General features: G+C 37.4%; 1 protein-coding gene across 5 annotated transcripts in view; it reads right to left on the minus strand.

The window, feature by feature from the left end:
• Positions 1 to 879: 879 nt before the first annotated feature.
• sicily (NADH dehydrogenase (ubiquinone) complex I, assembly factor 6 homolog sicily) overlaps positions 880 to 27,320 on the minus strand; it is a 36,962-nt gene continuing 10,521 nt past the window's right edge. For 4 of the 5 annotated variants that reach the window (XM_067150712.2, XM_067150714.2, XM_067150711.2 and 1 more), the window contains exons 2-5: positions 22,430 to 22,652; positions 12,250 to 12,409; positions 2,889 to 3,124; positions 880 to 1,128 (exon numbers count right to left, since the gene is read on the minus strand). In XM_067150712.2, coding sequence (XP_067006813.1) covers positions 943 to 1,128; positions 2,889 to 3,124; positions 12,250 to 12,409; positions 22,430 to 22,516 — 669 coding nt within the window. In that variant the 5' untranslated portion in view covers positions 22,517 to 22,652 and the 3' untranslated portion in view covers positions 880 to 942. Of the gene's footprint in view, positions 1,129 to 2,888; positions 3,125 to 12,249; positions 12,410 to 22,429; positions 22,653 to 26,297; positions 26,456 to 27,320 lie in introns of all 5 variants that reach the window. The other variant, XM_067150715.2, reaches the window with a different exon arrangement.

The raw sequence follows: 27,320 nt of genomic DNA on the forward strand, positions 1-27,320 counted from the left end.
TCACCTGGTGTAGGTCTCTCTATCTGGCGCTCATGGGTCACCTGCACATCTGGATGTGGGATGATGATGATAATGAGGTAGGGAGAGGGTGAAACCCAGTGTTGGCACATAGCTTACTCCAGCCGAATAACACCAAGGAGCCTGCTCAAAGCTTTACGTCCCCATCCAACAGACAAATCACCATCAACAGAGTCACATGCCCTCACTCCCTATGAACATTGCGGAGAGGTTTGGAATTGAATCCAGGCTTTTGGCACGCTGGCCAACATTCTGATGGTGAAATGTTTTTTGACCAACGGGACTCGAACTGGCTAACCACAATGTCAGACCCTTTAGACTTGATGCCTTAATTATCATGGTCACCAGGCGGACGTTGAATGTGGTGTTTCATGCATCTATTGCACACAAGGACAATGATAAATAAGTTAGAAACAAGCAACATTAATGGTATCGTATGTCTACCCCTTAGTCCTTTCTCCTGATATGGAATTGAGGATAGGATGAGATGAGATGAAATTATATGGCATGCTTTTATGTCCAGATGCCCTTCCTGATGCCAACCTCAGTTGAAAAGCTCATGAAGATAAGATGAATAATAGTGAATTAAACTGGGTAAGGAAGTGAAAGGAATCTGCTGTGCCTTATGAAGAGGAACTGCCCAGACGCTTTCCTGGAAGGTGAAAATAGGAAACCACAGAAAACCATTCTCAAGACAGCTGACAACGGAGTTTGAACGTACTTGTCTCCTGAAGCAGAGCTTGGCTACTTAGCCGTAGTGCATTAACTAGCACGGTCACTCTGTTCAGTAAGCAACATTAATAGTATTAAACATAGTAAAATAATTCTCTTTAAAAAAAGCTAAAAATTAAAGTCCACTGATATAGAAAAAACCTAACCATTATTTTTATTTAAACTATGCACATGTAACAAACCACATTACAATTAATATTTCAATCGTAACTTATTCCATAATAATGAAATAGGTAGGAAGTTATTTCTTTGCTGTAAGCTGCCATCAAAAACGTCGAAGTCACTCTGCTGTAGTTTCTCAAGATACGAATCGATTGTGATCGCAGGCAAAAAAATAACGTGGGCTGACTTGGGAACATCAGAACTCAGAGATCTTGCCTAAAATCAGAACACAACGAAGAAAAATAATAATTAAGACATTCACTAAAATTTCTTTAGAGGAAATAGGGCGATTGATATAATTTCCACAACTGCATTTTTAAACAGGCATGATACTGATCACAAATCAATCATTAACTGAGTTTCACACTAGACTAGTTTTCTGAAAGAGAAACTCATTGACCACTACAATATCTACATCCCCATAAAGTGTATCTTGTGCTCTAGTCTTTTAACTTCTTTTCACTGCTTAGAGATTTAAAAAAAAAAAATTCAACCTGTCTTTTGTGTTCCAAAATCAAACAGCTGGTAGGGTCAGATCAGTCAGATGATAATCTACAAGTGTTCCTAAAATAGGCAGATAGTACTGGAATACATGGATTTAAAAATAAAACAGAAAAAAAAAAAAAATCATACACAAATATATATAATCTAACATTATAAGAAGAGGAAAGTTTTCAAAATACAGGATTTCATCTGAATAATCTGAGCAAAAGGGAGGTATTATAAGCATTTCTGTTTTATCAATACCTCTGGCGGATCCATGGCTAAATGGTTAGTGTGCTGGCCTTTAGTCCAGAGGGTCTATCGGTTCAATTCCTGGTCAGGGATTTTAACCTTTAATGGTTAATTCCGCTGGCTCAGTGACTGGGTGTATGCGTGATGTCTTCAGCATTAGAATTCATCACAGGTAGTGCCCCATCCTCACAGCTGAGCAGACCGCCTATATGCATCAACTCGAAAGACCTGCATCTGGTCTCTCTGAAGGCCACACACCATTATTATTATTATTATTATTATTATTATTATTATTATTATTACAATACCTCTCATTTGTTCAGATTTTTCTAATTAAATGCTATATTTGAATGTATGAATGGTATGCTGTCATAGAAACTTTAATTAAGAATATACCACATTTCTTCACAATTTTTCACCAGTTGCCCTATTCTGACCCATTAAATTTAAGTGCACAAAATATACCAATTTAAAAAAAAGCAAAGGCCAAATTTATTCATCCTGGGTTCCTTGGATAACAAAAAATGGCCAAATCGTCTGTCCTTTCTTGAGATTCTTCATGCACTTCTTCAGACAAATGTGAAAGTGAATGTTCCAATTGCTACTCAAAAACGAGCTAGACAGGGGCACATTTTCTTGAGCAAGGGAACTGCTCAGAATTATTTCATAATGAAATAAGGCTCTTCTTGTTAATGGATTTGTGTTTGACAAGGACCTAGAGAAAGATGTACAGTATTTGAAGAGAAAAAAACACCACATGATGCTTTTTGATCTTGAAAAATAATTTGTTTTGTTGATTAACTTAAGCATCCAGAAAAAAAAACATATTCTGTATATGTAAATTTTACTTAGTTGAGTTCCTTGATTGATTTTTAAATCACAGAAGAATCGGGGGATAGCCAGAAATTAAGGCTTGAATTTCCTCTATATCCTACATCTATCGTAAGGCTCTGTTTATAAAAGAGTTAAATGCTTTTCGTTTACTATCCATAAAAAAATAAAATGTGGCACCACTAGCACCCACTAAGGGTTGCCTGGCCGATTACCATTTAGAAATCAATCTTAAAGACATTGTCATTTAACAATCCACTTAAAGCCAATGTCACTTTCATTAACTTGACATGAAAACATACTGAATGATTTACCACGTGGAGTATTTACATTGTCATCAAGGAAATAAGGGAAATAAAATAAGTTGGTTATGACAGAAGATAAACAATATATTGTCATTCATACTTTACCTTGTCAAGATGCTGTCTAGCTCTGCACGCCACATCAAAAATCACATCACGTAATGGTTTTTCACGGGAACCACGCACAACCATTTCCTGAGAGACACTGTGCTTCACCAACACGTCTTGAGGCAGAGGTATAACTCTGTGCTGTGCATTGTGAGGAATTGACCGAATAAGGTTAGTGATACCTTGCGCCTTTCCTAAGTGACTAGCTGCATGATCAGCATGGACGTTCTGCAGTCCTAAACAATAACCCATGATATATTTGACACCAGAAAACATAAGCATTAATGACATACAAGTTAAATTAACCCAGACACTAATTATGATAGCACGGCGGTATGGCAAACTTCACAAATGTTAACCATGACAAATAAAAGAAATGTTCAACACTCCAAACTTCATGCATATTTCTTAATAAGAAATTTACAAAAACATTTCTATTAAAGAGGTCTTAATCTCTAATATACTACATTACCTTTAATTCTAGCATAAACAAATAGCAGGTTATTGGATTCACCTGGAGTATTTACTGGACCTATCAATAGAAATGAAGCCTTGAAACATGAAGACATTAAACCATTACTTGAAGCCTCAGTCAGAGAAGAACGTTTAATAAAAAGTAATGTAATCGTGCACAAATACATGAGTGTCGCATCAATGACAGGTACAACAGATACTACCTAATAAAGACAGTTCAGAAATCTTTTGCTCCATATATATAAGTAATGGCATAAAAACTATCTGATTTCATAAAACTTATTCAATGTAACAAGGAAAAAATAATACTACACAACTTCACATTAATTTGGATGTACCAATGGAAGATGAAATACAGATATAATTATATATTATATGCTTTTATTCATCATAGTTCACAGCCCAGTTCAGATGAAGATTTGATCAATATACAAATATAGTCAAATATAAGTTTATTTCCAAATCAAGTAAACTTGTGCCTTTTAACTGATAAATACTACTGAGTACTAAATACAGAACTAGTATTATCTCACTACAGAGATTTGACAATGGCCTAGTTAATAATGTCCTATTCATGGAAAGAAACATACAGCTTTGACTTACTCAAATAATTATCTTTGATCCCATAATCCTTCAAAATGCTCAACATGCCTTCCTTTGGCACTTTAAATCAACAAAACATGAACACAAATATCTGTACCTCTTACAGAATTTCCCAGTTACTTGTCATATACTGAAAATTAAGTATGATTACCCCACTATAGTTTAACACCACACTGGCTTTCATCTCGTTCTAGACCAAGCATGGGTGGACTCTAGGAGAATAGTCGCTCCATTTACTTCGGACGTAGCTGCAGTTGTTTACGTCAAGAAGAACTTTGCATACACTGCCTTCTCCTGCATCCAGGAGTGTAGAAAACTAATACTGACATGTCACTGTACTGAACATGTCTGTCATAAGAATGCATTTAGGAAAAAGCATCATACATGGTATAAGTAATGGAAAGAAAGAAAGAAAGAAAGAAACATCAAAAATGAATTGTGTGTGGACTTTAATAATGCGTACTTTATTCACATGTTATTAACTTATTAGAAATACAAAAATGGAGTATTGCATCTGTAACAATGACAATGACAGTCATTTAAATGCTATAGATTGCTTACATTGTTTACTGTGGACAAGCTTATCTATATATAGGGAAGAACGCTATTCGTACAGAGATGTAAAGATGATCATTAGTTATTTGTACCTACATGTACACTGTTTTTAATCTGGTTCAGTTTTGAGAAGAGAGTTGTTAGGAGCCTTGTCCTGCTAAAGTAACTGCTGCCCAGCCAGATAGCCTGCAGATAATGGAGTGTCACATGGTCTGAGTGACAATATCCTCAGCTGTATTGCTTGGATTTCTTGACAAGCTCCGCTGCCTCTCACATTAAACAGCTCCTCATTTGATCTCACGAAGGTAACTGAAAGACTTCAACAGATTTCCATGTCTACATTATTGAATGTTTCATGAAAGGTTGCAGTGCTGCACTGATTACTGTACTTCATTTGCATACAGGTTGGTTTGTTCACACACATACTTAAAGAATTCTTCATTCAAGAATAAGTCTGCAAGCAATGATAACACATTCATTATCAATTAATTTAAAACCGAGCTCGATAGCTGCAGTCGCTTAAGTGCGGCCAGTATCCAGTATTCGGGAGATAGTGGGTTCGAATCCCACTGTTGGCAGCCCTGAAGATGGTTTTCCGTGGTTTCCCATTTTCATACCAGGCAAATGCTGGGGCTGTACCTTAATTAAGGCCACGGCCGCTTCCTTCCCACTCCTAACCCTTCTCCGTCCCAAAAAAAAAAAAATTAATTTAATGGTCAACCCTGTATTAGCCTGGATGGTGGAATACCTAGGAAGTAACTAAGATGATGTGTGACACACATTTCATTTCCCTTCATTTCTGGAAGCAGTAATTTGTCTTCAATGTCACATTCTGAATCGACTAATTCAGGGATAAGTTCATCCCCAGAATCGTCATTACAAAGAACATCTAGCACTTCCTCATCTAATAGGCTTTGAATATAACAATGTCTTGTATTTGACACTATGGTACGTTTTCACTCGCACAGCACACGGCACTGACACCAGATAGACTCCAACTGTTTAGCATAAAGATAAGATGAGGCAATGTTCACACATTCCATTTCAGGGAAGAACCACAGTACATTTGTTTGCTTTGAAGTAAAAATGTTCATTCTTCTGCTCTCTCTCTCTCCCATTAGGAGTTATGGACTATTTAAATAGAATCAACATTAAAAGTTAGAAACTTCATTATGTGCCATATTGAACTGGGACTACAGTAAGAATCAACAGTTGCAAAATTTAAACTAGTGTCTGCACGAGACCTCATCTGGCATAAGCTGGATATGGACCACTAACACTGACAACTCTTATCCATCCTATGCCAGATACGGTGCCTAACATGTTAATAGGAATACTATTCTGCACACTAATTACCTCTAAATACCAGAGAGCTTCAAAAGTTGTGATGACAGGGGATTGGTAAAGAAAAACCATTTTTTATCCTTTGTTAAATCCCATGCTGATCCAAAGAGTCTATGGAATAATTCCTCTCTCCCTTGCCATTATACTCCACTATTTCTGGCCTATTGACTGAGATCTAATGTGAGACACTGTGGCTTATTTACCCTCTTCTCCAGTTCTTCAAGCATAATCTTTATCAACATTATTTCAGAATTGGTGAATCAAATAATTTTTTGAAAAATTCACATAAATCACATTTATTTGGCTCAACCCTCAATTGAGCACAGAACATCTAGCAACTTAACTCCCCTTCTTCTGCCAATCAGTGTAGTATTTAGTGGTAGTGAGTGAGTGAGAATGAATGAATGAATGAGTAAACTTAAGTTAGGTACTGCAAGTCAGACTGAAGAAAAGAAAATGAGGTGCAGTAAACACTCATGTAGAAGGTGAAATTATTATTTTTGTTAAGAGCATACAGAAATTGTTGTAATGAAATGCTTCTGCAATGCTGAAAATGAATATATTTGAAATGAAGAAATCTGAACTAATGACCGATCCTAGCAGAATAATTTTGACCAGTTAAATGGTTCATGTGACTTGTTAACATCATTGTTAATTCTTTAGTTATATAACAATTTATTTTAACATTCTGATTTCCACTTTGTATTATATTTTTCAAAAACATGATGGTATGATCAGTCAAAAGTTCCTATTTCTTTAACAACTACATTTTTTAATGTTTGTAAATAATCAATAATAGTAAAAAAAAAAAAAAAATGAAAAATGAAATAAACAGAATATTACAGACCAATTATAATAGCCGCACACATTTCAGTATCTCAAGGATGTTTTGTGCCGTACAGAGGATTAAAAAAATATTTTTACAAATTTAAACCAGATTCTTTTGATTTAAATAACATTTTAACAATGTTGTGCAAGAGGCAAGATGGAACACTATGAATGATGGTTTACATTCTTATTCCAAAAACCCGGTCAAACATTGTTAAGGTCTGTGTAGCTCATAGAGATGACATATTGATAATTTAATTTGTACAGCAAGTCCTATGTGTTCCTAATTTTTTCTCAATGTATCTATGAGGGTTGTTATTCTAATAGTGGCAACTATTTTGTTACAGCCGATACAAAAGAGATACCTCCATGGAACTTCTACAGTCACTTAACATAGCCAGCAGCATTGTGTAGAGGCCAGCGATGCAGAAGCTGCAGTTTACTTGTTGCAATACCTGTCCTCTGAAAGGTACAAATGGAGCAGTCTACCACCTGAAGAATATCTGGAATGGTTTAGAAGTGGATGCCAAGAAACAGTTTCTTCATTTTGGAATCAAATCAAAATCACTAGAGCTTAAGTCTGGGGAGCACTTCCAGCCCCATTAAGTATACTGTATAAGTCTGCCTCCAGCCCCATTGAGTATACTGTATAACTGCCACCAGTTGTGCCACATGTGCATAAACACAGTCCTTCAAAATAATGGAAAGAACCTATTGAAAGTGTTGCTGTTTCTTTTGCAATGCTGGTCACAGGTTACCTTGAAATAATGAATAGTAATGACGCTCTTCTTCTTAGCCTGGCACATATGCGGAGCACTGGATGGGAGAAACTGCGTACTGTGAGGTAGGTTAGGTAATGACCTAATATGTGGTCTAGGCAAGGGACACTGTGTTCGTTTCCTGGCATACGTAAGTTACAAAAGTGTTGCCATTATTACATCACCAACCCTCATATTAAAAAAACTTACAACCTACTCATTTCCTATTTATTCTTGTCAACTAGTTAATGCATGTTCCTTTAAATAAATATATATATAAAACATACTTATAATTAAAGATGGTAAGTTGGCCCATAACAATAAAGACAATGCAGAAATTCTGGCTAAACATTTCAACAAGCTTTTAAATTGTGAGGAACCTACAGAACTCCTTCATTTGCACACCAACACCCCGATAAAAACATCACCAGAGAACATCAATCCCCCCACAATAAAGGAAGTATACCAAGCTCTGAATAAATTAAAAAAACTACAAAGCACCAGGAGAAGATCAGACCTTTGTGGAAATCTGGAAATATGCAGGAACATCAGCAAAAGTTGCCCTCCATCAACAACTTGTCTCTATCTGGATTAAAGAACTACCAGAACACTGGACAACAGCCCTCATTCATCCACTGCACAAAAAAGGAGACAAAACCGACCCTAATAACTACAGGGGAATGTCGCTCCTAGACATAACATACAAAATATTTTCAATAATCATCCTTAATAGGATAAGTTTACAACTTGAGAAAGAACAAGGAGAATATCAAGGAGGTTTCAGACCCCAGAGGAGCTGTCCTGATCAGATCATGAGTCTTAAGTTGATAATGGACTATAACAGGAGAAGAAACAGAGATATGGTGATAACATTTGTAGATTTCAAGAAAGCTTATGATTGCATCCATAGGGAATCTATGTTTAAAATTTTAAGACACCTTGGACTACACCCCAAATTAATAAACATGATAAAATTGACTCTCACCAACACCAAATCAAAAGTGAAGTTTAGGGGTGAAACATCAGAGACATTTGAAATTAAAACTGGACTACGGCAGGGAGATGGGCTCTCACCACTATTATTTAACTAGTGCTCTAGAAATGGTAAGGAGGGAATGGTTTAGGAAATGTCCCCCCAAAATAAAGATTGGCCGAAAAATCAAAACAAATTGCCTGGGTTTTGCTGACGATTTAGCATTACTAGCAGTGGACATAAAAGAAGCAAAAACCCAGATATCAGAACTTCAAAACATTGCAAATAACATTGGCCTCAAAATATCATTTGGAAAAACAGAAATTATGCCCCAAAAACCAACACAGCTAAAAGAAGTCACCATAAATGGTAATAAAATCAAAATAGTAACACAATTTAAATATCTTGGAAAAGTAATAACACATAACCTAAATGAAAAAATCTCAATCCAAATAAGAACAAATAGATTAGCTAAAGCACAAAAATTAACATGGGATATCTACAAAAAGAAATGTCTATCAATAAATACAAAAATAAAACACTACAACACAGTTATAAAACCGGAAGCTACATATGCAGCAGAAACACTCTTTTACCTGAATAAACAATCAAAGACTGACAGACTTCAGAAAATTGAAAGGAGGATTGGAAGAACTTGCATCAACAAAAAATACCAGAAAGTTGGACAGTGGCAGTTAATACCTAACAAAGTCGTGCAAAGAGCTAGAACCCATTACAGATACTATGCGTAAGAGGAGACTGGGATTCTTTGGACATATCATGAGGATGCAGGATTCGAGACTTCTGAAACAACTAGTACAACACAATCTCGTCTCAAAAAATACCACAACAGGATGTAAATGGATCAGAGAAGTACGAGAGGACCTGAAGGAAATAGGCCTTACAACAGAAGACACCACAAATAAGATAAAATTGAATACAAAACTCAAGAATACAAACCTCCGCTTTACCCTTACACAAAACAAACCAACAACACGCACATTTTCAACTGAGGAAAGGGCACAAAACATTGCAAATAAAATTGGCCTCAAGATATCATTTGGAAAAACAGAAATTATGCCCCAAAAACCAACACAGCTAAAAGAAGTCACCATAAATGGTAATAAAATCAAAATAGTAACACAATTTAAATATCTTGGAAAAGTAATAACACATAACCTAAATGAAAAAATCATGCAGCAGAAACACTCTTTTACCTGAATAAACAATCAAAGACTGACAGACTTCAGAAAATTGAAAGGAGGATTGGAAGAACTTGCATCAACAAAAAATACCAGAAAGTTGGACGATGGACTGACTAAAGTGATCCTATGTGGTCATAAAAGAAGAAGAAGAAGAAAAAAGAACATGTATTTTACAAAACCTACACAAAAACGGTTTCAAAACTATCATCTCCACAGTAACAAGGAAATGAACTTTTTACTTTTCTGTAATTTCTGTCTGTCTGTATGTACACGCATCACGAGAACACGGATGAAAATAATTCAATGAAAATCGGTATGTAAAGTCGGCAGATGAGCCACTACAATCTAGGCTATAAATCATTTTATTCACGCTGAGTGAAATGGTAGTTTAGGGGGAAGGCCCAAAATGTAACTCTTAAATATTTACGTTATTAGTGGTCATATCGATAAATACAACATAACTAAAGTTATATAGAATTAAATTTCCGATCATTTATGTTTTATACGCTTTTACCGTATCGCCTATGATAACAGAGATATTCATGAATTTGTATTTTTGTTGCTAAGTCCATATAAATGCCGAGTCAAGAGAAAACAGGTAGAAAGAATTTAATGAAAATTGGTATATAGAGTCGGGGAATAAGATACTACAGTTTAAGCTATAAACAATTTTATTAACCCTGGATTAAATTGTAGTTTAGTGAAGGGCCTAAAATTTAATTTTTAAATACCTATGTTATTGGTCCTATCGAAAAGTACTACATAACTAAAGTTAGAGAGAATACAATTTCCGACCATTTATGTTTTATTCAGTTTTAGCGTACCGACTATGATAGGAATGGTATTTTAGAGTCGGAAGAAAACTAAATGTGAAGGCCTACAATATCGAAAACGCATAACAGTGATCAACAATAACGTTACATTGACCATTGTTTGTTGCGATGTTCTTTGTATCTTATTGTGCCACTTACCTCCGATAAATGGGATTACTGCTGCGTACCAAGTATAACAGCCTGCCTGAATATTGGCGGAAAATTGGACAGGAGTTAGATAACTTTCTTCTTTAGCATGTCATTTCTCTGGTTCATACATTTTCTGATACTGCTGATACGTTACACATTGGTTCATCATAGTATTCAAGCTATTTGATCCGTACTCTGACATGCTGTTTTGAGTTAGCCGTGTGCACATTTAAGACAGAGGCACACTTAGTAGTGGTAGTAGTAGTACCTGGTCTAGAATAACAATTTACACCTATTCCAAATTACAGCACCACAATTCACTAAATAACTAAAAATTCAACCCTGAAAAGAAACATTTCTTAAGAAAAACTTCTTCCTCTTCACTTTTATTAAATTCTACATTCATTTTATTCCAAATTAGCAGTGAAGAGGAGATTTCTTCTCTGGCTTGGAGGAAAAATTTGCCTCCAACTCAGATAGATTTTTCCGCCGCCAGTGTAGTGAATTGAGATTTTCTGACTCCTCGGGTAATCCTATTAAACAGATGAGTAAAAGGGCATAGTTTTTGCCCTGGGACTCTACACTATTCACCCCATCCCCCCCACCTTCACTCCCCTCCTGCCCCCCTTTCCCCCGCTCCCAAAATTAAAGAGTGTTCACGCCTCACGGCTGTCTGCGGCCTAGTCATTCCAGCTCTGGAACTTTGGACTGTTAGATCGGCAGCGTAATACTGTTCGTTGAAAGTGAGAAAATGTGTGGTTGTTAATTTGATCGAGTATTTCATGTAATAGCATTGCTTTTAAACGTGACATTCCTACTGGCGTCAATGTCTATGTTGATTTCAGTTGGGAAAATCACTAAGACAGCCTTTCTGAGGTTGTAAAACGACAGGTGGAGAGTGAGTGGGTGCCATAATAATGAAAACTCCCCAACTTGATTGTTACCAATGGTAGGGAAGAGGGCCTACCATTACAATGAAAATTCCCTAACCAAGTCTTCACATAAGAAAAAACTTTTGCTGACTTCCCCATCGCGTTTCTAGGGTAATGTTAAGAGCTATACAATTTAATACAATCTTGCTTACAACATGTACACTACCTAACCTAGAATTCTGTATACGATGTAGAATTCCGTAGCGAAGCACAGGTATATCAGCTAGTTTTAAATATATTCAAGTTATAAGTGATGCCTATTCGACTACTTTCTTAGAAAGTCCCTCCTTGTTGCTAATCAATAAGGAGTAACTAACTTTCATTACCGTCAATAGAAACAGCTCTATATTTCAAGATCAGGAATATATGTTCTGCATTCCTTTGCACACATCTATCGACTTTTTTCTTTTTCTATAAATGTCATTTCCATGAGCTTTATCAACTTTAACAAGTTTCACCCAGTTTTTTTCAAATATGAGTCTAAACTATCACACACAGTATTTCACCTTGTCCCTTGCAATACAATAAGTGAGCATTTGTTGGGGAACAACATAATGCCAGCTGATCATTCTAATCCATGAGTACCTATGTTAATATATCTTCTACAGAATCTTGAAATATTATTGAAAACATTTATGTACAATCCACTGACAAGAGCAACAAGTTTTCCAATTTAAAAAGGAAAAAAAAAATCCTAATTTTGAATAATATACTAAAACAACAATACCTGAACACTCAAGCATGAGGTATAGCACAGATGAGACAGAATTTTCAGCATAAGATTCCATAGCCTCTATATTAGGGTATGTTGATGTAATTAAGTGATTAGCTCGTACACTTATCAAGCGCTTCAAATATCGCTTTGACAATTTATGTCTCTTGACTGCCTGGTGAGAGAAAAAGAAATAACAGACAGTTTCTTTGGAAACCTTTCTTTCAGTTATTATCTTTATATTATTTTACTTGTGATGCAAATAATATAAATGATAACAATAACTTACACAGTAATAGAAAAATTCAAGAGGATATTAAAATGAGTTCAGTCACTTCACATACCATATATCTGTGTGGGATAAGGGGTGGGTGCAAAATGGCTTGAGATCTTCTAATTTAAATCCGGTTATTCTCTGAAAAGAATACACACTCACAGAAATTCTATTTTACCATGGCAGAAAAAATTATCAGAAATAGAGAACAAGAATAGAATCTAAATGACTTGTAACAAAGAATGACCAACTTTATGTCTCTTCATTTCAATCATCTGATCAGGAACTTATAACAGAAAAACAATGGTTCTTTTTCATGGTCCTATTTCTCTCTATCTGACTTGATTTGAGACTTGTTTGCTCCTTTCCATTACCATCTTTATGTTATGTCTCTTCCCTTCTCCCTTGTTTATTCTTATTCTACACTTCCTGCATCAAGACTAAAAACCTGTGAAGACTGCTCCCAAGTGTATGTTGAGGCTGTGAAGCAGAAACAAACTTGTCAGGGGCTGAGAAAATATAGATGCACCAAGAAATTTGACTGAGAAGGAGAGAGTCCATCTATTTGAAAATAGCAGTGTATGAAGATGTGACTCTCACTGCCCTTTTGTGTTTTCATGTTTATCTTCGTTTCCTCTTTTCATTGCTCCCTCTTCCTACAGTGACCTACCATAATGTTATTTCTATTATGCATTCCTATTCATGTTTATACCTCTTTATATTTGACAATAATTCACAATTTGTCATGATTTAAACTTGGTTATTTTGAAACTCTCACAAGATCATTTACAGTGATCGCATTTCCACTCACATGACAGTTTTATTTTTAATATCAACATGAACACGAGTTGAGAAATGGAAAAGCCTCAACAGTAATGAGAGAGGAGCCTTTTCCCAACTGATCATCAAAGCTAATTGTTGAGGAGAGTATCGTACCCATGAAGTTGAAAATCAATAGAAAGAAGTGCACAAAGTCACCTTCTTTTGCCCCCATAAATTAACCTAATACTCATTTCTTATGTAGGCTGAAATGAACTCCAAGACCATTTGCCTCTCAAGTAGTGACAGTCTTATTCCTTAACTTCTCAAATTTCTGACAGGGATTTTAACCCACATCCTTCTGGAAGAATAGAGCACATTTTCTGTAGATTTCACTCTTTCTAACATTCACAGTTTTCTCTCCTACAAAGCCATTTAATACATTTATATAATTATAGGGGAGTCCTGGAAACTCAACTCTCAGTAACTCAAAATTATGTAAAACTTGACATCTGCAGAAATTCCTTTTTACCTCATAGTAATTAAATCTTGAAATTAGTCATTATTTCTGAATTTACACTGATGGAGCAGTTTGACTAACAGCAGTGTATATGTCCAACCCTTGTCCCATTTCTCTATGGGGTCAGGTAGGAAGAGAGAAGAATCATTGTAGCCCTTCCTGATGTCAACCTCATCACAGGAGTTAATGAGATGAAATGAACACATGTGATATATGATAGTAGGAAGGGAGAGGGTGAAACCTGATGCCAGCATATAGCCTACTCCTGTCGAATAGCACCAAAGGGTCCGTTCAATGTTTAACGTCGCCATCCGATGGAAGAATCACCATCAACAACATCATATTGTACCGGTAACGGCGGTACGAAACTAAGTCCCCGTAATGAAAATTTAAAAACTTACGCGTTACGCTCCAGACCGACAGCGAAAGACTGACTGAACAGCGAGCAACAGCTGTGTGCGTGTGACGTAGAAAGCGGGTGACGTCACAGCATGCCTCACCACAACACAGAGCCTAGACTGGTTTGGAATGTTCCTCGAGCTTCCGTGGATAATAACTTCCCCATAATAATAATTAGACAAATTTAACCATATCATCGTGCAGCCAGATCCTTTATCTACGTTCCTGCAAAGTTTCACGTAAATCCGACATGAGACAACGAAGTTATCGAACGAGATGTGAAGGCACAGATCGGATATAAATACAGTACTGTTTCGCTTAGCAGAGCAGTGTGTGACCAGCATGTGTATGTGCAAACATGGCAGTGGAATTTGTGCAGTCGGTTCGCGAGGACCGCGATATAGCGTGAAGCGGCCGTCATACTTTGAGTCCGTGGACTTTAACTCGATTGTGACGAGTATGAACTTGTACGGGTTTCTTTCAACTGTGAATGATAAACTTCTGCTCCAACGGGGCGTAATATAAATTGTGCTTCATCTGAACATCAGCAAGTGACTATTTATTCTACACGAGTGTCTAAGACTTGTGAATATTTTTCAAGTACTCGTAATTTAAAGTTTAATGTTGTGGACAGGATTTGGAACAGTTTGCTCCTTACAAAGTACTGAATACTTCAAGTTAACGAGACTGTGCTTTAATTCAGAATTACTCAAATTGCAAGCATGACTACGTCACTAATTTACCATTTCATGAACTGTGTAAATATTTGTAGGTAATGAACTGTAGATTGCGTGCGTGAACTGTGCATTTCAATTCTATTAAGAACTGTACCTTTCAATTCTACGAACATTCAGCTGTGCGTTTCGATTCAATGAACAGTCGAACCGAGGACTATTGATGCATGATTAATTTCGTTTTATTTTTTTTATGTCATTACCAATGCGTGAACAAGTCTGAATTCACGAGTGAAACACCCTTATTTTTCCCAATCCAAGTGATTACATTGAACAATGCTTTAAACTAAGAACTAAGTCGTGTGGTGTAACTTCACATTATGCCAAGTGCTACAAACTTTAAGCGACTATTTCGAAATTCGATAAGTTTCGAGTGGACTTTCATTTTATGAATGTTAAACTTATATACTCATTCAAGTTTAATGACCTTCTTTTTCATTTCAAATGATTGAGGATTTAACACGGGGTAGATTTCTACCGTGTGATAGACCTTCAAACATACATTCTCACGTGTCATGAACCTTGTTAAAACCAGTGATAAACCTTTCTCTCATCTGTGCAGAAGCAGTTTTTTGCATTAACTCGCCCCAAGGCTTAACGGTGTTCATTCACGTTCGTCATTTACGTGGTCTGTCTCAACGCCCTTCATCAGCACCGTATGGATCTTCTAGAACTTCCATCGAGGGACAAATGGTGGTCCACTGGTATGAAAAGGAGAGGAACTGCCGGAATCCAAGGACGTCGCCAGCCCTAGGACGGGGAATACTTCTACTATATCTGCTGTACAGAGGTGACATGGTTTGAACTTATTAATAAATTCAGAAAAAAATTTTTGAAAGATTTTCTTCTAAACACACCCTCTCCCTCTGTATGCACTTCAACAAATTGGTACATGCCCTGCGTTTCTCGTGCTCACCAAAGTACCACATTTACTGTTACAATATACTTATGACTAGCAGCACTAATGTTCAGAAAATACTGTAACACATAACAATGCTCCTCGAGGCAAGTAAATTATACAGAGAAATTTCTATCAACCCCCAGGCAGCAGTTTTCAAAGGTGGGACAGCTCACTCAACTACTCGTCACTCAGAGACTCCTTTCTATTTTTGCCAGTCGTTATATGGGGTGGATATCCCACCAAAAAAATCAATTGTAAAGACTGATTGGCAGGCAGTACCTATACACCTATACGAACTTCTTTCAATTAAATTTTTCATGGATTGAACTTTCCATTACTATGTGATTTTTATTTTTATTTGAGTGCTGTGTTCCTTTAGCAGTGAAAATGTTGAGTGAAAAGAAGAGTGGCAGTGCTGACAATTAATTTAAAAGGAAGTACAACTGGGCAACCATCCTCTCTTAACACTAATCAGAAGGAAAATGAAAGAAGAACAAGAAACTTGTGCATGGGCACAGAACATTATCTCTGTCTCCATCATACACCCCACTTCCCCTCCTCTTACCTGGAGCACGGCAGCGGCTTGTGCTCTGGCATAACAAATACTGCGAGTTCGTCAATTTGAATCGCGTGCCCGGAAGTAAAAAAGTAACCTCATTTTCTCTAAAAAAACATCTTCTCCACCAATCCGATTGCACTATTGTTCTTAACATAACACGAAGAGCATTCCTAATTTTTTTTGTCGGTATAGTTCTGATACATCCTGCAAGTTTATTGTCAATTAATTTATTGTTATCTAATTCATTTATTGTACAATTAAATGTTTATTGTTTCTGGATTGAGAAAATTTAGAAAAAGACATAAAGGAAATTGTTTTCGGATTTGATATAACTATTCAAATTGTTGCTTCTGAATATAAATCTTACATGAAGTGTCTCATCATTCATCCATACATAAAAACTATTCCGTTTGAATTTTACATAGTTGCCAGCCCTAACAAGTGAAGTTCCAGTGGGTATGTTTGATCAGTGACATCATACTATCTGTCACTTCCCATCAAGAAAACCACTGTTTGAATCCGGACCAATACACAAAAAAGAATTTTGAAAGATTCCACTACAGCCAGTGACTTATCATAAGATTATGGTAGCCACATTCTACAAAGTTATTTAGGTAATTTCTTGCAACCATCATCACATAAATTATCAACAAGCTAATGAAAGGATCATTACAAGATTTTTATTTTTGCTAGTGGCTTTACATCGCACCGACACACCAGACAGGTCTTATGGCAACGATGGGATAGGAAAGGGCTAGGAGTGGGAAGGAAGCAGCCGTGGCCTTAATTAAGGTACAGCCCCAGCATTTGCCTGGTGTGAAAATGGGAAACCACGGAAAACCATCTTCAGGGCTGCCGACAGTCGGATTCGAACCTACCATCTCCCGGATGCAAGTTCACAGCTGCGCGCCCCTAACTGCACGGCCAACTCGCCCGGTTACAAGATTCTACCAGCAACGATTAAACTGAGCACCAACCTAAGAAAGAACAATAACCGTTTCTACATACAAATAAATTTCAATATATCGAAGGAAACACAATCATTAACCTTTAAGTAGGACAATCTCGTCAACAAAAACTTCAGTGTAATCAGATGTTTATGTGGCATGCTAGAAAAGCCTACATACACATGAAAGCACCAAAATAATTCATGTGAAACATGAATTATGACCATCTTTTATGTCCGCCACTATCACTTTGGCTGTAACAGTTGTGAAATAGGAGCTTTAACCCTTTCCAATCAAAGATTGAATCAGCTTCTATATATTATGTAAAAGGAATGGATTTTGTGTAAACTCCTTGATTTAGTGAGTAGAGCCATATACGAGAAAACACAGAACTATAAATCACCACCTCAGATGCAAAAAAATTTGTGGGCTTACATAATTTCCCGACAATTCAAGAAAACGGGTGAGCACTAGCTCTGCCATGACAAGAAGAAATATCATAATATCGTCAGCCAACAGGCGCCAGTTAGTCACTTCTCTTCCATGAGTGCAATTAGATGATACAGTACAGTGTATCAGCCGGTTGGTCAGCAAAGCATTCATCACCAGAAGAAAGACACACACACAAAAATGGTTTGATACAGAGTGCTACATCACCCAGAAAGCAACACTGCGTGTGTTGTATAGAGCAAAGTGCACAAATGACAGAAGAGACATAGAAGAATAAGCTAAGAGTAGGAAAGAACATAAACTGTTATTTATGACTAAAAACACTGAACACATTGAAGCCAAAACTAGGGAAACAGTAGAATTAGCGAGAACAGATCACTTCTTGGCGGCGAGAGAGATACCGATAGAGACATGGGTGAATCATGCTCTGGGATCCTCAACAAGAATGGAACAACAGACCATCCAATCACAGCTACAAACAGCATCACTACAGTAGCCATCCAAATTATCCCAGCAGAAATACAAACCAATATCACGACTGCTAAGAAGGGTAAAGCAGAAGGGACTGACAAGATATTCATGGAACACGTAATAGAGCCACAATATCTACTTCTCCAAGTATGGACAGATCTGTTCAATAACTGGAGACAGCCCAAATGGCAATTCTGTATAAATGGAAAGGTTCACAAAAGATCCTAATTCTTACAGAGGAATAGTTCTAGAACCTACGATGTTCAAGCTTTTCTCCAAAATTTTAAGGAAAAGACTAGCGAAGGACGTGGACATATTCATACCAGACTGCCAATTCAGTTTCCGAGAGGGAAGGAGCACTCTAAAAGCAGTGACACTACTGCAAGCAGAAGTGGAACAGGCCTTGAAGCACCAGAAAGGGAAATACCATGTGGTCTTCATAAACTATAGAAAGGCTTTCGACTTTATTAACCGGAATATCCTCATACACAAACTAAAAGAGATGCTGGGAGACTCTCATCTTCTGGTGAGAATAGTTGAAGTAATTCTAGCATACAACCACAGTTATAAACGATGGCGTTGTCTTCTCACAGAAGGTCAGATTGATGACTGGCGTACTCCAGGGCGACCCCGTGAGTCCCCTACTAATTAACATCTTAACAGCTGACATTATGAATGTTATTTGAGACTGCCCCACAGTGAAACTAATTATGTACGCAGATGATATGGCACTAGGATCACAATGCAAAGGCGAACTGCAAGCTGCCCCTCAGAAGCTTGAATTATGGGCCGACAAAAACAGCTTAGAAATCAATAAAGAGAAAACAGCGCACATGATCTTCAGAAAAGGAGGTAAACTAGCGTCTGATGACCACCTAGTACTGCAAGGAGATATGCTGACGACCGTGAAGAAATTCAGGTACTTAGTAGTGTACCTGCAAACGACCTTGTCTTCCTACAGGATACACATTTAAGAGAAAGTACCAGCAGCCACGAAAGCCATACATAGAATTAAAGATATCACCAAACTCTCTCTTAAATGTGTACTGCAATGACATTATTTAAGGCAGTCATAATACCAGTTGCGTCATAGGGAATAGAATTAATATGGGAGCAGCTCACAAACAGCGACCTCACACGATTAGAAAGTGTGAAAGCAAGATACCTGAAGAGAGCTTAAGGAGTTGGGATACATACATCCTCAAGGATTGTCTACAAATTAGCAAGGGAAAGCTTCTTCATAGAGAACCTGAGACTGCAATTCTTGCTACCATCTACTGGTCCCTACCAAGCTAATCTCGAATTACGGCGGAGGAGGAGGAATGACGGTGACCCCGAGTTCTATGGCACGAGTGCAATAGACAGAGACTGGGCAGGACGAAAGACATGTGGTAACAAGACTTGCGATTCATGACTTTCACCACAAGGTCCGTCGAACTCTCATGTTTCATCAACCTAACAAAGAAGTATGACTGCTATAATTTAATAACGTGTGCAAAAAGAACAAAAACCATCAGAGACTACAGTGAAAACTAATTACAACGTATGACTCAGTTTTATGTACTGTGTAGGTTAAATAATGCTCTTTCGAGTGCCTCTTCATTTAATTATTAATTCGTGGCGTGTGCAGTGTTTGTTGTTAATGTTTTTTCTTGGGTTCACACTTTTTTTTTGCTTTACGTCGCACCAACACAGATATGTCTTATGGCGACGATAGGATGGGAAAGGCGTAGGAATGAGAAGGAAGCGGCCGTGGCCTTAATTAAGGTACAGCCCCAGCATTTGCCTGGTGTGAAAATGGGAAACCACGGAAAACCATCTTCAGGACTGCCGACAGTGGTATTCGAACCCACTATCTCCCGATTACTGGATACTGGCCGCACTTAAGTGACTGCAGCTATCAAGCTCGGTTCACACTAAGTAATAGGATGATTTGTTGAATTCTTGTTAAATGTTGGTGACAGAAAGAAATCTTGTAAACTACAAGCTTGTTTGCCGCACAGTCACTCATGCCTAATTGAAGAGCCTTCCGCTGAAAGAGAGATCAAATTCATGAAAGCATTCAGGTGATACTGCAATGACTGACTGTTTCGCTCTGTGCAGAATGCTCTCACTCGCTCATCTTCTTATGTGCACCTCTGTTTATTTACAACATGGCAGCGCAGACAAGTGCTAAGTTAGTTGTAAATAGTTTCTTCTGTTACAATATAAAGGGCTTCAAGAACCAGTAATGAGCACAATCAGAAGAAACGCATATCATTTTTTGGACATCTAATCAGGACACCAGAGAACAGGATCATTAGGAGAATAATAGGAAAATTATGGAATAGTAAGTGCAACATTAAGTGGATTACAGAAATCAAGAAAGATATGGATGAACTACAAATTACAGTGGAAGACCTAAGAAACAAAACTGACAAAATCAGGAAACTCACAGACAAGCAAACCAGATTTTCAATGAAGAAAAAGATAAGATTCCAGAGAATGAAGATGTACTGGGCTGACAGGAAACTGAAAAATTCTTTGTATAAATTTGGCTAGAGTGGTCCAATGCATGCCATAAAACGTAAATAAATAATAAATAATAAAGGGCTTCACCTCCAGAGAATGCTTTGGCAAGAACCATACAGTGAAAATAAATATAAGTGAACAGTAGTGTATTGATTTCAGTGAAATATTCATATTTAATATGATTACCTGTGTAAATATGTATATAATTGTTTTATTCACATGATTTAGGTTTCAAAAGAGTTTAACCCTGGAGTGAGCTGAAATAAATGAGAGTACATGATAGGTTACGAGAGAAAGTTACTTGCAACAAGAGTTGGTAATTATGGAACTGAAATAAGTTTGTCTAAAAGAGATAATATGTTCAAGTATATACAAGGAAAACTGTTACAAACTGTTGAAAATTTCCTTATAATATGTAATGACACTGAAAACTGTATTTAATCACCTTTACCCTCTCTTAATAGCAAACTTGCTATAAGGATCATTATTGCTAATATTAGATCTGTTGCTCCACATATATTAGATTATTCTTCTTCTTGTCTTTTCCCAACTACATTGGATCAACACTAATGTGAATTAAGCTCAGTTTTACGACGAGATGTCTTTCCTGATGCCAACTCTACATTAAGGAATGTGTTCAGTATTGCATGTTTTTGTAGTGGTTTATAATGCGACATGCTGCATGCAAATGAAGATGTATATTTAGGCGAACACCGACATCTAGCTCCTGAGCTGGAGGAATCAACCAAACACGGTTAAAATCCATGGCCCAGTAAGGAATCGAACCTGGGGCATTCTGAACTGAAGATCTGTATGCTGACCATTCAGCCAAGGAGCCAGACAGTTTATTAATCAGATTGATTCATCAGCTAAGTTGATTTAAATACTGTGGAGTTTTACCATAATATACTGACAACGAGAAGAACATAATACAAACTATTTGAAATGTACTTCTATTCTAATTTTTATGGTAAAAAAAATGGAAATGGCGTAGGGTTTTTAGTGCCGGTAGTGTCTGAGGACAAGTTCAGCTCACCAGATGAAGGTCTTCTTGATTTGATGCCCGTAAGCGACCCGCGCGTCGTGATGATGAAACGATGATGATGATATGGCACATACAACCAGCCCCCGTGCAGGGGAATTAACCAATTATGGTTAAAATTCCCGACCCTGCTGGGAATCAAACCAGGACCCCTGTGACCAAAGGGCTGCACGCCAACCATTTAGAGATGGAGTCGGACATTTTTATGGTGAGATTTACTAATCATCAATCTTTTATAATAATGATATTTGCCTTACAAACCACTAACTACTTTTACAATTTTCGGAGATGCCAAGAAGCCGGAATTTAGTCCTGCAGGCGTTCTTTTTCGTGCCAGTAATTCAACTGACATGAGGGTGATGTATTTAAGCACCTTCAAATACCACCGGACTGAGCCATGATCAAACCTGCCAAGTTGAGGTCACAAGGCCAGCACCTTGCGTGATCAAGTTTGATATAGCAGATGGTAATTATGAATTCTAACTATACTTGAATTTCCCATATCAATTCATTGCTACTCAAATACATGTTTGGCAAGAAATACACAGGTCTGTGATTACAGTCATATATTTCAATGATAATATTCCTCTAAAAACAAAATTTTTAAACCTGCTTAACAGATACTCACTCGATACAGCTCCATTGCAACAGGATGCTTGGGAACATCATTTTGATATATTTTCTCCAAAGTATCCTCCCAGAACTTCATTCTCATCTGGCCAATTGTCACTTCACTGACACTATCTTGAACTCTTGCAACTTCAATGTTGAATGCTCTTATGGCAAATGCTGAGGTTCGGCATTCGTTTGGCAGCAACAGAGTACACAAGAAGTTTTCATAATCATGTGTTCTGGAAAACAAGTGACATTAAACATTTTTATCAAGAGTATACTATATGTGCAGGAGTGATTATATTAATTTCATGTAACAAACAATACCAAAATTTATTGAATATTTCTAAAAACAAGTTTCAAGCAGTTTCTTAGAGATTCAAAATGTCTACCTTTCCCATCAAGTTAATTTCAAGAACTTTACTTCCAACAACACTGTCATACACAATATCAAATTGGAAATGTCTGACAAGAGAATGGAGAACCTTGCTATGTCAAAAATACATTCCAAATTTTATTAGTTTTCAGAATTTAGGAAAAGAAGCCTGCATACAAAAATTATCTACCAATATAAATGGAAGTAGCTCAAACATAAAATTGTGAAATCAAGTCATTTTCTTTAACATTCCCACATCTAAAGTGAGTTTTGGATACTACAGTGGATTAAACAATTAGAAGTTAGCATTAGAATACAATGGAAGTCTGGTATTGCTTCCAATATTAACTACCAAATGAACTGATCTGAGTAATTTTCACTCCCAGTAGAACTTTGTTCATTTATCCACTTTGGTGCAATCCTCAAAAGTTGCCTAAGGTTCAGCCTCATCACCAGCTGTTTCGATTATGGTTTTTCAGCAATTTTCAGTTCTATAGCAGTTAAAATATTGCATATAGGCTCTAACAAATAAATACTGAAAGTAAAAAAAAAAAAAAAAAAAAAAAAAGTAATGGGATAGGATTTCCACATGATAGAGTTGATCATTCCCTAACAAGCTGAAGATTCACAGCACTTATTTTAAAATGTGTTTATCACACTGTGCTGTGGGTGCAAATACTTTGAGTCACTTGTCTGCAGGCTGTTGTTCTGATGCAGCTTCCCATGCTTCACTCCTTAAGTTATTAATAATAATTTCATGTGGCTACTGCTAGCCTGGTCTACCCCTTGTAAGGCAGACCCTCTGACGAGGGTGGGTGGCATCTGCCATGTATGGGAAACTGTGTGTTACTGTAGTGGAAAATAGTGTTGTTTGTAGTGTGCAAGTTGCAGGAATGTTGGGGAAAGGACAAATAGCCAGTCTCTGTGCCAAGAGAATAAATTGTTTACGATAAAATCCCTCAATCTGGCTGGGAATCAAAACCGAGACTCAAACCACCACTCAATCATGGAGCCAGACTTCTAAGTTAGTAACCTGGTTTCATAATTATGATCATTATATACTTTCATTATTCTTCCATGATAGAATCAGGAAGCCAAATTGAGAGGTTCAACACCAGGCATAGAAATGAATTACTGGCATTTATCTTAAGTGTGGTGTTATTTCTAGGAATTTTATATCTAACCTTAACAGATGATGATATTTAAATACAATGTTACATTGAAATAATTTCATTAACGCCATTATTGTCAGTTGTTGGGTTATGTGGCCATGCTAGATGGGTCATGCCATCTCCCACGGGGAGAGGGGCAGTCTACCTGCTAGCATCAGCCTGACTACAGACTGTTTGGAAGATGTGTTGTAGTGTGGTCAGGCATACAGCGTGTTGCCTGTGTATGCTGGTAATGTTTTTGTTTGAGCAGTACCATGCTTTCACCATAGCATGAGTACAACGTGGCATGATCATCATCAGCTGTTTACCTTTCCATACGGCCAGAGATCCCAGCAACTAACAGTAAAGGAATACAATAATCCAAGTTCCTTATAACAACAGCTTAGAAGACATATGTAGGCAAATGTGTGTTTAACATCCTTCCAACTACTGTACCTGGATATTAAAAGAAGTATCAGAAATTAATACTGAAAAGAGATCTAATACAGTATATCAGTGAATCTACTGACAAAGGTCTCTGTCAAATGGCAAAATGTTTTCAGACTGCCTAACAGCAACATTTAAAAATCAAGTTACCGTGTCAAATATTTTCTTCTATTAGAATGATAATTGCATAGATGTGGAGAGTAATTTGTTAGCTTTAAATTGTGGGATGCTACTGATGCAGTGAGTGGGAAGGCAGGAGTTGAGTAATAGCATTGGTGTGGGGTATTGCTGACGCCCATAGCAGCAAGACATTGTTTCCACCAACAGTGCACTAAGAATGAGCGCTGCGCTCACCCTTGATCTGCAGTGTTACTGTATTCAGTCAATTATTGTCCAGGATTTTATGTTTTACTATCCATTCTACAGAATTTGGTGGTAAACAACAGCTCAAGACAAGAAGATTAGACAGCAGCTGATTGAAGAGATGGATGACGATGTTGCCAAGGATATATGCCAAGGGAATATTGATGAATCAAGAGGATTCGGATGCAGAACAACCTGCGAATAGCGAACACGACTGTTCTATGGAAATTTCTGGTGATGAAGCAAACGCCGACAAGCCCAACAATCCTGGCCCTGAGTATGTTGGTCATGATAATGTTACATTGTGGAATGTTCATCTGTCTCTCCAAAACAGGTGAAGATTAAAAAGGAATATAGTAATTTATCCACCCAGAGTGAAAAGACTTGGACAAACTTTGAAGACTGCATATGAATCGTAGTCTCTGGCTTTTTTTTTTTTTTTTCCAGATAAAGTGCTTGAAAAAATTGTGCATTATACAAACGCTCGGTTACGTCATATAAGAGCTAATTATTCCAGAGAAACTGATGTTGTGGATGCCAACTGTGAATAAATAAAGGCCGTTATACGTCTGCTGTATTTAGGCAGAGTAATGAAATCATTCCATTATAATCTTGAAGATCTCTGGGCAACTGACAGTACGGCTCCTGAAATTTTTCATGCGGTTATGTCTTGCCACAGATTGTATTTATCGTTGAGAGCACTTTGGTTCGATGATGCTCAAGACAAGACAGGCCAGAAAAGCCTGTGATAAACTTGCATCAATCAGAGATGTTTTTGAGAAGTTTGTGAAACAATGCCAAGAGCTCTTATTCTGTTGGGGGAATGCATTACAGTGGATGAGATGTTAAGAGTCCTTCCATGGACGATGCAGTTTTAAGCAATTCATGCCTAGAAAGACAGCAAAGTACGGACTCAAGATTAACGGACATTCTATATGCCTAACATGGAGGAATGAATATATTTGTTGGTATTCAACAAGAGGGCCCATCTGTGTCGGATAATAAGCCAAAAAGTATTGTGAATAGGTTGATACAACCAATCAGGAACAATGGTAGCAACACTACGATGGACAGTTGGTTTTCTTCCATTGATCTTGCTAATGAGTTTGTGAGGGAGTACAACCCTGTGATGGTTGGTACTTTAAGGAAAAATAAGCGTGAAATCCTACCTGAAGTTGTGAACTCACGACCTAGGCCAGTGTCTTCTAGCTTGTTTGCTGTTGGTGAGGATGTAATGTTAGTATCATAGGTTCCAAAAAGGTTCAAGAACGTGATACTGGTCTCCAGCATGCACAATTCAGATGAAATTGATGAACTGTCTGGTGACATGAATAAACCATGTATTAATACATTTTATAACCTCACAAATGGTGGGGTGGACATGGTAGACAAACTGAAAGTCCAGTACTCGGTCGCAACGGTTTGTTGCCGATGGCCCCTTCGCATATTCTTTACTTTGCTGGATGTCGGTGGAATCAATGCCCACATCATTCTTCAGTGTAAAACATCAGAAAATATCCCTCAAAGAAAATATCTGAAAACCTTACCTTTGGCTATGTGAAGAACCACTTGATAACTACGGCCTTATATAGTGGCATTCACTCCAATCTAAAGTTGAAAATCCGGCAAAATGTTGGCCTTCCTCACGAAGAGCCAGAATTTCAGCCCCAAGGTAGCCACGGACAAGTCAAACGTGCCTACTGCCCTAAGAAAAAATTGGAAAACAGCAGTACGATGTACCAAATGTCAGTCGGCAATATGTGGTGAACATACTGTTCATATCTGTCAGATATGCCACGAAAATGCCAGAAAGCTCTCCAGTGGTAGTGACTAACTGCTATTTGTTTTACGTCGCACCGACACAGATAGGTCTTATGGTGACGATGGGACAGGAAAGGCCTAGGAATGGGAAGGAAGCAGCCATCGCCATAATTAAGGCACAGCCCCACTATTTGCCTGGTGTGAAAATGGGAAACCACGGAAAACCATCTTCAGGGCTGCTGACAGTAGGGTTTGAACCCACTATCTCCCAGATGCGAACTCACAGCTGCGCGCTCCTAACTGCACTGCCAACTCGCACGGTGATAGTGACTAACGAGTAGACTAAGTACAGGTCTCAATATAAGGCATCATGTGAATATAACTTCTCTCTGAATGATGTTGCTTGTTTATAATAAGAAGAAGTAGTTCAATAAAGATAGCAAAAATGCAAAATACCCAAGAGTGAGCACAGCGCTCACCCACGACCAAAAACATTACGAAAAATGGCTCGACCAGCAGAAGGCTGAATATATTTTAGAATGGGCCTCTCCCATGGTCGTCCGTGTAACAACCAAATAACAATATAATTTTTTTACAACCATTGCAAAGAGTACCGGTATACCGGTATCTCATTACAAGAAGCAATTCATTCTGACTATGGGCCTCACAGAAATGGAAGTTTTTTAAAACATCATGCATTTTTTACAGGTTTTTTTAGAATTTCATCAAGACTGCAAAATATATTGCGAACAAATTGAGGCTATGTCTATTACTCAGACACTTAAATGCAAAGAACACACAGAAGTTAT

Source organism: Anabrus simplex, chromosome 7 (genome assembly GCF_040414725.1).
Source record: "Anabrus simplex isolate iqAnaSimp1 chromosome 7, ASM4041472v1, whole genome shotgun sequence".
In the NCBI taxonomy this organism is placed as follows: domain Eukaryota; kingdom Metazoa; phylum Arthropoda; class Insecta; order Orthoptera; family Tettigoniidae; genus Anabrus; species Anabrus simplex.